The 14,612-nt window shown below is 36.9% G+C and overlaps 1 protein-coding gene across 1 annotated transcript in view; it reads right to left on the bottom strand.

Moving 5' to 3' along the window:
* Nucleotides 1-14,612, bottom strand: part of GALNTL6 (polypeptide N-acetylgalactosaminyltransferase like 6) — a gene marked incomplete at both ends in the record, with an annotated part of 1,089,171 nt that overhangs the window by 660,844 nt on the left and 413,715 nt on the right. Inside the window, one exon of the mRNA XM_080710675.1 lies at nt 354-492. Coding sequence (XP_080566801.1) covers nt 354-492 — 139 coding nt within the window. The remainder of the gene's footprint in view (nt 1-353; nt 493-14,612) is intronic.

Raw genomic sequence — 14,612 nt, 5'->3', positions numbered from 1 at the left:
TTGGAAATGCAAAAGTTATTCCAATTGTGTGTGTGATATTCTACCTCTGAGCTATGCCCCTGCCCTTTTCTATTTTGAACCAGATTCTTTCTAATTTGCCCAGCGTGGCCTTGAACCTGTGATCCTCCTGTCTCTGCCTCCAAAGTACTTTATAGTTGTGAGTTACAGTGCCTTCCTGGTTATTCTAATTTAAATCAAACATGTTTAAAATTATGAAGCATAAAATGTTTATCAAAATAATTAGGTGAAACCTTTGGTTACACATGTCACAATAATATATATTCAAAGCAATGAGAGAAACAAGCACACCAAAAAACCCACTTTCCACACTCGTGTAGTGTGTGGCTACTCACTTAGCATGGCGAATATCTGGCAAGGATCTCTCTAGAGCAATATTGTTGCTGACAAAAATATTGAAACCATTTTCCCTGTAAGCTGAGTCGTCATGATCCTCTTCAGTAAGGGGGTAAGGTTTTCCATGTTCACCTTTCCCTAAAAGGAAAAAAACAAACTAAGATTTTTATCTGGAATTGACTTTAATATGATTGCTCAAAATATTTACAGAATATTCTTTTACCTTATGAACCTTTGATTTGCAAATATACTGTTTGTTTTTAATTACTGGAATTAATTTAGCTGATGTTGGATAGTAGGGATCCCACAAAAACAAAAAGAGAAATCATTCTTTTTACCTTCTTGTTTCTGCCCTAATAAAATTAATTTAGGTAGGGCTGACAGTCAATATCAAATAACTTGGAAATAATAAGAAATTATATGCTAAAAAAGGCAGACAAAAAATCTCTCTAATAAGAGGGAAAATAAACATTTTTAAGTTTTACTTGGGGCCCAAATAAATAGCAACAACGAAAAGCCAGTATTCTGCCTGTATTTTTATTTAATTTCTTAGGAAAATGTCACTTATTATTTTTCAATCTACATGGAATATAAATAAAGAAGAAATTTCATTCATACAACAGAATCCACTATGTACAACATACTACGCTATTCTAGAGATGTTTTCAACTTAATACAGTTGCATTATGAAATAAACATTGTTCTACCCAAGTTACATGTAAGTAAACAAAGCAGAATAATATTTCCAAAGCAGAATAAACATTTCCTTAATTAGCAGTTAGCCATTGAACCTGGGGAAACATTTAAAAGATGTAAACCTCTCTCCCATAGGTGACCAAATTAGGTAGAGAAGGCCTTTTGGCCTCATATGGCCTTTGATATTAACTGCATTTTTAAGTCATTCTTTAAATCCCATTTAATGCAAAGGTTGTAGCACAAAGTAGCCTTTGATTTCTTCAATAAATTTTTATTTTTTAGCTTATATGCTCTAGTGAAGTGCATACACACACCTAATGCTTTTCAGTAATTTTGTAGAAATATTTTTAGTGCTGAACTTTGAGATTTAACAACATTTAAGACTACAAGTATAAAGGTTTAAAGCTACACACTCATCAAAACACCTGTTAATCAAAACAAATTTGTTTTCTTTGTACAATTCTTTTAAGATTGCTAAATCTCCCCACACAAGGCTTTTCAAATGAATGCATGACTCTTGAACAAAGCTATACAACAAAATTGCTGACTCGCCAATTTGGCATACTAGAAACTTCATTGCAGTTGCAAGGATAGGTTTTAAATTTTTATGTTTTTATGCATAAAGCCAGCAGTTTTTAACTGCAAATGCTACCTACTCATCTTAAGATTTAATTCATAAATCCTCTGGGTCCATTATATATCATGTAGTTTGACATTTTTTTTAAAAGAAAGTAAAATGAAGCACAAAAAATTCAAATGATAACTAAAAGTATATGTCGAAAGTATGTTATACAAATTTTTTCATAGTTATTAGTTTATTGGCAAGGATTTTAATACTTTAAATATACAATACAACTTCCTATCAAAATGTAAGCTAGAATCTTTTCCTTAAATATGAGAAATATTCTGTCATCTGCATTGTTTAAAATAGTATGTGACATTTTAAATAACTGAAACATAGAAATTAAATGCTATATCTAAATGTATAAGTATTAAACACAAAGATTGCTGTTTTACAAGTATATATTTGATACAATATATACTCAAGGCAGATTCTGTATACGTAATATGGATTTTATGTTAATTTCTCATAATGCATCTGGTATTTATCTACCAGCTAAAAGGACATTTCTTTTTTACTATGACAGTCTTATAGACTTGAATAGCTATTAGTTTTGATGTCTACTATATGCACCACTGGGTAGGGAAATTGAAAATATATATAGTGTTATGCCATAGAAATGTATTATGATTAGGAAGATATAGGACAAATTTATAAAACAGTTATTTTGAGATGAAAACATGCTATTTGTGGAACTGAATGAAATGAACAACAAACCACTTTTAAAACTGGCAAACTGGCAAACTTGGTATGAGCTGGAAACTAACTAGAAATATGAGATTTCAGCTCAAACTTGAAGGAGTGGAAGATGTATGTATATTATATTTATTTTATATCACATAAGAAATTGGACTAAATTAACTTGTGTGGACAAGAATTTTCAAATATGCTGCTTGGAATATATTTGATAAAGCTATGTCTACTGAGATCACAATATCCTTGGGCAGTGTAGAAGAAGTGGTTATGTGCAGTTCAGATTTTATGATCTTTTTAATCTTTTTCTCTTCTTGTTTTGGTGGTTCTTTAGTTTCATCTGCATTTATGTCTTTAAGTCATTTAGTTCATAATATTTATTAAGAATAACTTGAGCACCCCTTCTTTTTCCGATGGAAAGACTGTGGTAGCTGATTCTTGCCCTGGTTGGCAATACTGAATTGATGCTGTTGGGGATTTGAAGTTACAATTTAAATATCAAAGACCTCTGTTTTACATCAAACTTTTCTATTGAGATCTGTAACCCAGGTGGGTTTTCACCCTGCTTCTTTCAGTTTCCTCATTTACAAAGACTAGAGGAGAGGTGGGAAACTTCTGTTATCACTACTGCTCAACTCTAACTCCAAACCCTAATATTTGTAAGGGATCACCACTCCCAGAGAATTCATACTGAAAGACTGAACTTGAAAATCATCATAGGAAGTTTTTATGGAAGTTCCTATACTTTAAAACAAAGGGCTGGACTTCACAAACATCAGAAAATCTTATACTTTAAATACAACCAATATATCAGAAGAAATATAGGTTCTTTGTGGAGCTAGATTATTAGATCCTTGAGGGAAGTTTTGGTTACGATGAGACTCAAAATATATACTTGTCTCCTAAATGATATAAATGAACTATAATTAAAGCTAAGGAAGCCAAGATAAGAAATTCTTCAAAACAGACAGCCATCCAAAGTTTATACTCTTGTGGGGCGTGGTGGCGCATGCTTGTAATCCCTGCGCTTGGGAGGCGGAGACAGGAGGATCGCACAGGTTCGAAGCCAGCTGAGCTGGCTTAAGAGACCCTGTTTCCAAATAAAAAAGTACAAAATGGTGTCTGGGAGTGTAGCCCGGAGGCAGAAGGGCTTCCAGGAACCCCAGTACCATAAAAAAAAAAAAAAAAAAAAACTAAAAAACAAAAATAAAGTTTATACTCTTGATTTTTTATTGTTATATTCTGGCTTTAATTCTTTTTTGTGTGTGTGGCACTGAGGTTCCTGGAAACCATTCTACCTCCGGGGTACACTCCCAGACCTATTTTATATTTTTTATTTTGAAACAGGGTCTCAAACCAGCGAGGCTGGCTTCAAACCTGAATGATCCTCCTGTCCATGCTTTCCAAGTGCGGGGATTACAAGCGTGCGCCACCACGCCTGGCGGCTTTAATTCTTTTGAAAGAATTTGGAGGAGTTGTATTACTGGGTCAAGTGATGGTTCCATGTTTAATTTCTTTTTTCTTTTCTTTTGAGGAACCTTTAAACTGATCTCCAGGGTGATTGTACTAATTTAAAATGCTGCCAACAGCATAAAAATCCCTGTGCTCCCACTTCCTCAGTAATATTTGTTATTGTTTTTATTCCTGATGATTGCCATTCTATATCAGTCAGTCTCCCAAGGCCAAGGGTTATATATTTTCTTTCAAATGTGGAATCTAGAAAGAAAACAAGAAACTTGAAATAATATGGAGAGAGCCCTATAGAGTAAGGGAAAAGGATTTGGAAAGGGGCTTAGGGAGGTGAAAAGGAAGGATTAAGAAAAAAAAAAAAGCAGCTCCAAAGAATTACCATGGTAATATGGAAAGGTATTACTCCAACTTCACTAAAATGTGGGGAAAAAGGGGGGTGAGATGTGGAGAGAAATACACCAAGTGCTGTGTGTATGGATTTTCCCATCACACTGAACCTTACTATAATGTTTAGTTGCGATTCATGATAAAATAAATTAAAAATATACACAAAAATCTACATGAATAAAGAATATACTTCTATACCATACTCAGTTAAAGAAAACATCATTAGTAGGATTAAATACAAACCGAAAGTTTCCTCAGAAAGTTATAATTCATGATGTTTTAATTAAAATTGTCTCCATTCCCAAATCCCAGAGGAACTCATTAAAATTACTCTCTTCTGTTAAAGCCAACTGATCCCAAAGCAGAGACAAAAGAGAAGGCCCCTAGACATACAGTTGCAAATAGTTTTCCAAATAAAGCAAATAAAATAATCAAAGATAGACTATAATACAGGGCTAAATAGAAAAAAAAATAACAAAATAAGTAGCATCCTAGGAAAGGAATGCATTGTTTTCCAGGATGATTTGGATAAGGGAGGCATGCTCCTACGAGTAGTAGATTATAAAGCAATGCTGTACGACAGCTTACATCATAACTGAAAAGTCTGGACAAGAGACTAAGACTCTGCAAAAGTATGAAGAGGATCTGTGGAAGGAAGGATGCTTTGGGAGGAGAACTGTTGAGCTCACATACTGAGGTTGTGTTTATATAAAGATGGAAAGAAGTCTAAATCCATGGACTCGGTTCTATTTCATTTCTTACCTCATGGATAGCAACAGATAGGTTAGATTTGTGGCAACCTGTCTATTGAGAATGACTCTGCCAGGATTGTGCCAGCCCTCAGTGGCTACAGCTTCTCAGGTCATTTTAAATGACAATCAGAAGCCAATCAGTGGCCAAGTTTGTAATCCCAGAATTTGGAAGACTGAGACCAGAGGATCACAGTTTGCAGTTTGCGTTTGCGTACAGCCCCAGCGGCTTAGTGAGGCCCTCTGCAACTCAGTGAGACATGGTTTCAAAATAAAGAATAAAAAATAGGGCAGCGGCTTTAGCTCAGAGGTTGAATGCCCCCGGGTTCCATCCCCAGACCCGCAAAAAAAAAAAAAAAAAAAAAAGACAATCAGTTTTGAGAATGTCAACAAAATATGCTTTGGACATGTAAATAAATGCCATAATTACATATATTCTTGAAAAAAACGGCAATAATATAGTAGAAATACCCTTTTTATAATGCCAGTTAGGAAGGTAAATTGTATTATTAGGTAATGCAGAATGCTAAAATAATTAAAACTCTGAAATTCTCAAATGTGAGGAGAAAAAAATGGCCTTTAAAAAAGAGTGTTGTTGAGGAGTTGATTATCATCACTACATGAGAAAATGAGGAGAGCAAAGGACATAGCAAAACTTATAAGAAAAAATGTCGCCGGGCGTGGTGGCGCACGCTTGTAATCCCCGGGCTTGGGAGGCGGAGACAAGGAGGATCGCGCAGGTTCGAAGCCAGCCGTGCTGGCGTAAGAGACCCTGTTTCAAAAATATAAAATAGGTCTGGGAGTGTAGCCCGGAGGAAGAAGGGCTTCCAGGAACCCCAATACCACCAAAAAAAAAAAAAAAAAAGAAAAGAAAAAATGTCTTACATTTTCTTCTGTAACATGTTACCCTTTTGTCAATTAATATTGATTTTTCCAATTTTAACTAATGGGGAAAAGCATCTAAAACATTGAAACTATAAAAAATTAGAAGCATTCGTTTATTCAGAAGATGTTATACATGGCAGTATCACAAATGTAATGATTTAAACATTTGATTAGGGCCACTATAATACCCACTATGGGAATGCTATAGTCTCTGTTCTAGAAGTTTCTAAACAAGCCACATGCAAAGCTGTCTACCATCAGATGAAGAACCGGATAGGAAAATAGGTAAATGCCAGTATTAATGAGATTAGCATTTTAATTATTACTGATATAATCTCTGGATTTTCTGTAACTTGATCAAGTAATGTTTCCTATGAGTTTTATGTCCAATTCAGTTAATCCTGGAGTTAACAATTGACTGTCAAAAAGCATGGTCTTGCCGGGCGTGGTAGCGCACGCTTGTAATCCCAGTGCTTGGGAGACAGAGACAGGAGGAGGATCGCGCAGGTCTGGGAGTGTAGCCCGGAGGTAGAAGGGTTTCCAGGAAACCCAGTACCACCAAAAAAAAAAAAAAAAAAAAGGTCTTGAATGTGGTGGTGCATGTCTATAATTCCAATACTTGGGAGGCTGAGACAGGAGCATCATAGGTTAGAGGACAGCCTCAGGAAGAAGTGAGACTCTCACCAAAACTAGTGAGAATCTATTTCAAAATAAAAATAAAATAGGGCTGGGGGTATAAATCAGGTAGTAGAATGCCCCTGGGTTGAATCCCCAGTACCACCAGAAAACACACACACACACACACACACACACACACACACACACACACACACCATGGTTTCAAATAATTTTTTACTTAGTTTTAATAAATTAAAACCATATTTAATTAAAACCACGTTTCACAAATATTTATTACATACATATTACATAAAATTAACTAGAATAGGATAGGATTTAGAAAATTCCGATGAAAATACACATGGTTTCAGCCCTCATGGAACCGGTGTCATAGCTAAGAGATTGATAACTAAGGACATTTATTTAAGGACTAAGAAAGGTTCTAATTAAAAAATTCTTCCTTCTTAAAAAACAGTGTGGGTCTTTTTTTATCTCAAGTTTAGGTAATACTACTTCTGTTTTAGTAATCACACTAGCTTACTATCTCTTCATTTAGTTTTAGCAAGAAAACAGTCACTTTAAAAAAAATCATGCTTCATTATTAAAAGCACATCAGGAATCAACAGAAAAAAGTAGGATCTGTTTTTTCTGCTCTCTGATACACTTTTGTGATCATTTCTGTGACACAAAAGCAAGATTCTAATGCTTTTTAAAAATCATACTAGGAACCAGACATGGGGAGGCTGAGACAGGAGGATCACAGACAGGTTCAAGGCCAACCTCAGCAACTTAGGCTCTCTGCAATTTAGGGAGACCCTGTTTCAAAATTAAAAAAAAAAAAGAAATAAAATGGAGCTAGAGGGATAGCTTGGAGGTAGAATGCCCCTGACTTCTATCCCCTGCACCACAGATAAATAATAATAAAAAATAAACGATTGTAGCAGGAAGTTCTATCCTGCTTGCAGGGTTCGGGCCTCCTTTCATTTGTACATTCTTAATTCCTCGGGGTACCAGAAAGTTCCATGAACTTTCTAAGCTCAGTGCTCCTTTCCACTAAAGTCCCATGTGAGGAGTCTGTCTTCAGTGTGCTGTACACAGATGGATATTTTTAGGTTTAAGAGTAATTACCACCTACCTCCTTCAGGAGAAAGACTTGGCAATGTAAACATAGCCTAGTTCCCAGTAGGTATAAATACAGTTTCCTCTATTACTAGAGTAGTTATTTAGGTTAATAGGATGGCCTTATAACAACAGCTACATAATATTCTTATTGCAAATAACAATATGTGTACCTACAGGAATGCATTTGTAAGACATCATCTACTTTGTAGATCTCTTAGGGCAATAGGTCCTATGAAAGGGCTTTTGATTAAGGCTCACAGGAGAAGTTTTTGGGTCCACACACCAGGGACAGGGCTCAGCTCGAGGCCTGCTAGCTGTGGTCAGGAGCCCTGGCTGCATGAGCTTTTAGGAAGCCAGGGAGAGCAGCAGAGTTCTGCATTTCATCAGCTTTTTATCCAAAGAGATGGATGGCAATTATTCCTCTGTCATTCTGCACTTGGAGGCTCTAAGCTCTCCTTAATTAAAATAATTCAAGAAAAATGAAGTGCTCTCCCAACGTCACCCTCTTGTAAGAATGCTTTGGTTTGGGATGTTTTTAGCAAGTGGCAATGGAGCTGAGCTTTGCAAGGCTTTGCTAGTCTCATGTGGAAAGAGACCCTCTCGATGGTTTTAGTGTTCTCAGAAGCATAGCTCTGGCGCATGGTCGCTATGGCTACATGGGGGTAGTTGGTGGAAGATTGAGGATGAGGAAGGGAAATGGGAATGATGGATGTGTGGGTCGCTGTAACAAATTCCTTCACAGCCTGATGACAAATCTCATTGAATACACAACCTGAGAATTTTTCATTTAATTCAATTTTATTTTGTGATTCAATTGATGGAACCCAGGGGCATTCTACCTTCAAGCTACATTCCCAGCCCTATTTTATTTTATTTATTTATTTTTTGTTTTGAGGCAGTATCTCACAAAGTAGCCGAGGCTGGCCTTTTACCCGCAATCCTTCTTTCTCAGCCTTCCAAGTACCAGGATTACAGGTGTGCACCAACCAGTCCAGCTCCCAGTTATCTTCTAATTTTCTTTCTCTGGCTCTTCATCTTGCCAGTTTTCCAGTCTTAGGTACAAGTATTTTCTCTCCAGCATCACTACTCTGGTTCCTTAAGAAACATTTCTGAGTCTACTATTTATCTACCCAGTCTTTCAGCTACTATGTCTTTTCCTTTCTCGGTCCCTCATACTTCATCAGTTGTATGTTTGTACGTATGTATGTATGTATGTGCATACTTACTTTTTCAGTATTGGGGATTGAACGCTGGGAAGTTCAGCCTTTGACCTACAACCCCAGTCCTGTTTTATTTTTTATTTTGTAACAAGATCTCAGTAAGTTGCTGAGGGTCTCACTAAATTGCTGAACCTAGCTGCAAACCTGTGATCCTCCTGTCTCAACCTCCCAAGTACTAGGATTACAGGTGTGCACCACCATGCTCAGCTCTCCGTTATCCTCTTAAAGCAATGCCCAGCTAGCTGGACATGGAGGCACACACCTATAATCTGGATTGTAGATTAAAGACCAGCCTTAGCAACTTAGCCAGATTCTTACCCTAGCAGGTCGATTTCAAAACAAAAAGTGAAGGGCTGGGCATGAAACTTGGAGGTAGAATGCCTCTGCAGGTTTGAAGCTAGCCTCGGCAATTTTGAGAAACCCTCATCATCCTAGTGGCACACTATTTCAAAAACAAAAATTAAACAGAGCTAGAGGTGAAACTTAGAGGTAGTATGCTCCTAGATTCAATCTCCAGCATCAAAAAATAAAATAAAATAAAACAGAAGACATCCTGAAATTTGCTGTACTCTTATTGGTATTCTCAAGTAAATTGCCAGATATCAGAGCGTTTCCACAGTTTTCTCCAAGTTACAAACTAGGAATTCAATTAGAACTATTTACAGAAATATATAATCATCTCAGAATAGGTACATTGAGGACACAAAATCCACAAATGATATAGTAAAAGAATAGGAGATTTGGATCTAGGAATCCAAGATTTCAATGCTTCTGACTCATGATATCTACCATCGCTGCTTTTTTTTTTTCTCAGCAAAATAATGTTTGAGATGTTATGTGCTTCTGTGTCCTCTCTTTCTGCTTTAATACACAGTCCTTGTGAACATTTTGCCTCAAGGACTTGACTAATGTAAGGCCAGTGTCTGCCTGATATCTTGGCGGTTAGGGCTTCAGTACAGGAAAGAAAGTAAACTGGATAAAAAACTAAAAGGGAGAGAAGGAAATACCTTTGAAAATAACCGGAGGGGAAAGGGATAGATTTGGAGGGAAATAGGGAAGAAATCAGAGCCTGGCGTGTCTGGTTTGTGTCGGGGAAATGGCAAAGGATCAGAAGGTACAGAGAGAGTGCTTGAGGGAGACTTCCCTGTGGGCAGGGCCCTTCGCCTCACCAAATAGCACTGGGACTTGGCACAGAAGACAACCATTCGTGTCCATGGATTTGAGAGACTTAAAAGATCCTGTTGGTTTGAACCAGGAACTTAGGCCATAGAACCTGGGCTTTGTAAAAGGCACAAGACTCCATGTGAGACCTTGTTTCTGAAGTCCTAGGCCAGAGGCTTAACGCTGGGTGATCTGGGACCTTGGGAACTCCAACTCAGTGACAAGAGAAATGAAATCAAGTCATTCTAGAACAAACATATAGACAAAGTCTTTGTTCTGGGGAAAAGAGAACCTTGCCTGCAAGGACAGGGAAACAAATGGGCTGGGAAAAACCAGAGGCTTACCTCTCACAGCTAAGCCTTATTTTTTTTCTTGAGGGAAAAATATCCAAGTGGCTGCAATATTTCCGGCAGGAGGTTGTGTCCTGGAGTCCCAAGCACAGCCAGTCTCGCCCTGTGTTAGTTCTCAGTTTCCTGCCAGAGTCTCCAAATGATGCTAGAAACTGGGATCTTTTGGTCCAAGGATAATGGAAACAAAATCGAGTCAGGCTTTTATCGGGTCTTCTGTTTGCGGGAAGACACACAGCTCCCACAAGAAGACATCGGACTATCTTTCTGAATGGAGGAAGTGAGCTTATTTTATTGGTTACTTGCAGGAGTAGGGGTGTGCATTGGCTGTAGGTGCATTCACTTGACTCAAGCATTTTCCCCTGTGCTAAAGATAAGCCACTGCAGCTGCTCAAGGGAACAGATCCAGGACCCTTGACTTCAATAATGCTCGGCTGATCCTAATTGAGAGTGGTTTGTGCCAAGCCTCCTGGGGTGTGCTGTCTGGACATGACCTAAGGCTTCTTAACCCAGATGCTTCTTGTCCCTGTGGTGGTGCCTCTCTCATGAGGATCTCAACAAATCAGGTCCAGCCATATACCCCCAAATCCAAACCAAGAAAGTAGTGGTGAAAAGCAGAATAGGAACTTTAGTTAATGTGGCCATTTGAGGGAGATGAACCATCCAGCATCTCTGCCTTATCTTTGGAAGAACGGATCAAAGCTCCCAGATTATATAGACCAAGGGGGCAAGAAATATGCATAGCAAACAGTTTTTGGTTAAAATGTGGTCTAGCTGATTATACTCTCAGGATTGTTCAGGCAGGGCTATTCTGCAGCCACAAGAAAGTTCTGTTGTCTGGAGAATCTTTTCTACCCATCACAAGATGTTTCTCAATCAGACCTGTTGTTGCTGGAACCCAGGGTGATTCAGAGAAAAAGAAAGAGATGAAATATGGAGGCCAAGCCAGGCATGGTGGCCCGCACTTGTAAGCTCAGCATTTGGTAAGCTGAGAAGGGAGGATCATGGTTTCAGCCAGCCTCAGCTACTTAGTGAGGCCCTTTACAACTCGGCGAGACCCTATTTCAAAAATAAATAATAAAAAATAAGGCTAGGAGTGTAGCTTGGGGTTAGAATGCCCCTGGGTCCCATCCCCAGTACCACAAAAAAAAAAAAAAAAAAAAAAAAAAAAAAAGGAAGCAAAGATGCCAAATTTCTTATTTTGCTTTTGCATTTGAGTACCCATTGACATTGCAAGCCCAAGTGAAGAGTCGGTGTTTTTAGCAGAAAACGGCTTCTTATCCTTGTTATCACATCAGAGTTCTGCTAGATTTGTGCTTGTGCTTCTGAGCAGGGAAACATTAACTGTAACTGACTTTCCTATCAGCCTGGTGGAATAAGGATTAGGTGTCAATTTAATTTATTTGTCAGAAATATATTCTTCATGCATTCAGGATCTGAACTAATATTCAAACTGTGTCTATTTTTCAACTTTATCAGCCATAAATTCAGTATATGAAAAAAAAAACCTCTACATTTTCCCCACAAACTTGTGAGTAGTTCTAATACGTAGGGAAAAAAATTACAGTAAGAAATACCTTCAACAAATATACAGTAATATCATTAAATGTCTACTTTCTGCCTTAACTATCGTAGAAACAGGTGAGACTATTATAAAAGATTAATTTCACTGATAATTCTTACCCTGTTTTTAATTTTTACCACAATAATAATTAGAAATAAAACAAGGTGCCTATTATTCTTCTTTTTAATGAAGGATCCCAGAAAATAGGGAAATAACATTTTTATACTAAATTTAACATTTAATGTTCCACCTTCAATCATATATTTTAAAGATTGATTTAGGCTGTGAAAAAGTCAAGAAAAGGGGGGTTGGTCAGAAGTGAAATTACTTTCCAGTTTAAAAATTAATTTACCTTGATTATCCATTGATCTAAAAATCAATGTTTTCTCACATTTTTAATCACTATAAATTATGAAAATGAAGTACAGACATTCTCATGAAGGTGATGAATAATCTGAAATACTGTAATAAAACGTTAATAGGTGAAAAGCTAACATTCCTTCTTCGATAATTAATTTGAAATGCTGTAAACCGAATTATATACATGGAATACTTTGCCACTGTTTGTAATGCATTTCATTAAAATATGGCATTATATTCGGTTTATACTCAGTTTTTAATGTTCATTAGTAATTAGCATTAAATTAACCTGCCATATTTTCATTAATAAATGGATTGCACATAACAAATAGAATGCAAGAGATATTAAAAATATATATTGCTCAGTGCTAGTCTCTATTTTTGTTATAACCACTAATGTTGCACTCTTTTGTTTAGAAAAATGAGATAATAATTAACAGTGTACATTTTCAAGATAGACTATGAAAATATTTATGGTCCTAGGAGGCAGAATAATATACACGGCATAGTAATAATTACTATTTCCTTATATTATATACTGCTTATTTCCTAAGAAACTAGTAGCACAATTTTCATAAAGCATATTTTGGTACATGGAATTTTTTTACACTGAATTATCCAGTGAAAGTGCAAATTAATTAAACACCTAAAGTTTTTATTACCAGTGTAACATAGCTTTGATTTGTTCTAATATCCTTACCATTTTTCTACAACACAATTCTTCAAGAGGTAATTACTAATTTAGAAAAAATTCTATGGCTTACCAACAGTTGTACAAAAAGTATGGAAAAGTGGACTTCCTATTCCTATTTAAAAATTGTGGGAGTATTGATTAGAGACACATATTGAGTCATATGCACACTTCACTAGCTACTTTCTTCTTACTGTACCCCTCATCACACCATATTCCAACTATCCACGACAGGGATCAGAAATGTAAAATAAGGATAAATAAAAGTCAATCTGTCAAAGTATTTGAATGACAATATGAAAAAAGTAAAAGGTGCATTAAATTTCCAGCTTAGTAATTGGACACACACATTTAGAATCCACTCTCGACCCCAGAAATTAGGAGATACCCTTATTACTCCTACTTTTACAACCCTCAGCCCCCAAGTAATCCATTTTTAATTTGGTTATGCTTCCAAAATATATTTTGAAACCCTTTGCTTCTTTTTAATTCCATTACCATTGCCCTAATCCTCTTAGTTATGGATTGCTAACATCAGCCGACTAGCCGTTCTTGTACTTTTCTTTTTGCCCCCTTTTGACTCATTCTCCACACACAATAACAAAATGGAAGACTAAAGTATTATTTATACAGTTACTCATCTCTGCTTGAAGTCTCACCATGTCTTCCCATTGTACAAATCTCCATGTTTGAATCACCCAGTACAAGGTTTGGCCTCCTGTGTGCTCCCCAAATGTATCTCACAGTAGCTTCCCCTCACTTGACATACACCATCCTCTATTCTCTTCCTCAGATATTCATGTCTACCAAATGCCTGTGAAAATATTACTTTTCATGGTGTGTTGGCTTTCTGTCCTTATGATAAACTACTGAGAAAAGTCAAGTTGAAGGAGAAAAGGTTTCTTCTGGCTTATGGTTTCAGAGGTCCAGGTCAGCTGGCTTCTTTGCTTTTAGGGTGTGATGGTGGAAGCTGCTCACTTCAGAAGCCATGTGGCAGAGAGAGAGAGAAAGAAGTACAGTCCACAATATCCCTGTTTAGGGCAGGCCCCTGTCACCCCTGTGTCCTCTGACTAGGCCACATCTCCAAAATGTTCCACCATCTCTCATTATAGCCATAGGCTAGTGACTTACCTTTTAGCATATGAGCCTTTGGAGGACAGTCATATCCAAACCATAATACATCATGAAAGGGAATCTGCTGGCGTGATTAAGTTAAGAGAATTGAGATGGGGAGATTATCCTGAATGTTCTATGTCAGACCAAAATAATTACAGGGTAGGTCTCTTACAAAGCAAGGAATGCCAAAAGTAGAGAAGGAGATGAACAACAGAGGGGAATGTTGGGATAATGTACAACCACAAGGACAAAAATGAAGGTACCCTCTAGAACCTAGAGAATAGAAGAAAATAGGTCTTTCTCCTAAAGAATTCAAGAGAAATGCATCCCTGCTGATTCACTGTGGATGTCTGCTGCCCAGAACTGTAAGGTTATACATTTGCATTATTTTAAGCCACTATGTTGGTGGGAATTTGTTACAGCAGCAAGAGAAACTAATACCAAAATGTAATTTACATAAAACTTATTTTATATTAGGTGTGTGTGTGTGTGTGTGTGTGTGTGTGTGTGTGTTTTAGGCAAGTATAGTTGGTATATATGTTTATATGCATATAAGA

The sequence above is a fragment of the Muscardinus avellanarius genome (genome assembly GCF_963383645.1).
Source record: "Muscardinus avellanarius genome assembly, chromosome: 14".
Classification (NCBI taxonomy): domain Eukaryota; kingdom Metazoa; phylum Chordata; class Mammalia; order Rodentia; family Gliridae; genus Muscardinus; species Muscardinus avellanarius.
Note: the sequence above shows the minus strand (reverse complement) of the source record. Positions and strands in the feature narration are given on the sequence as shown.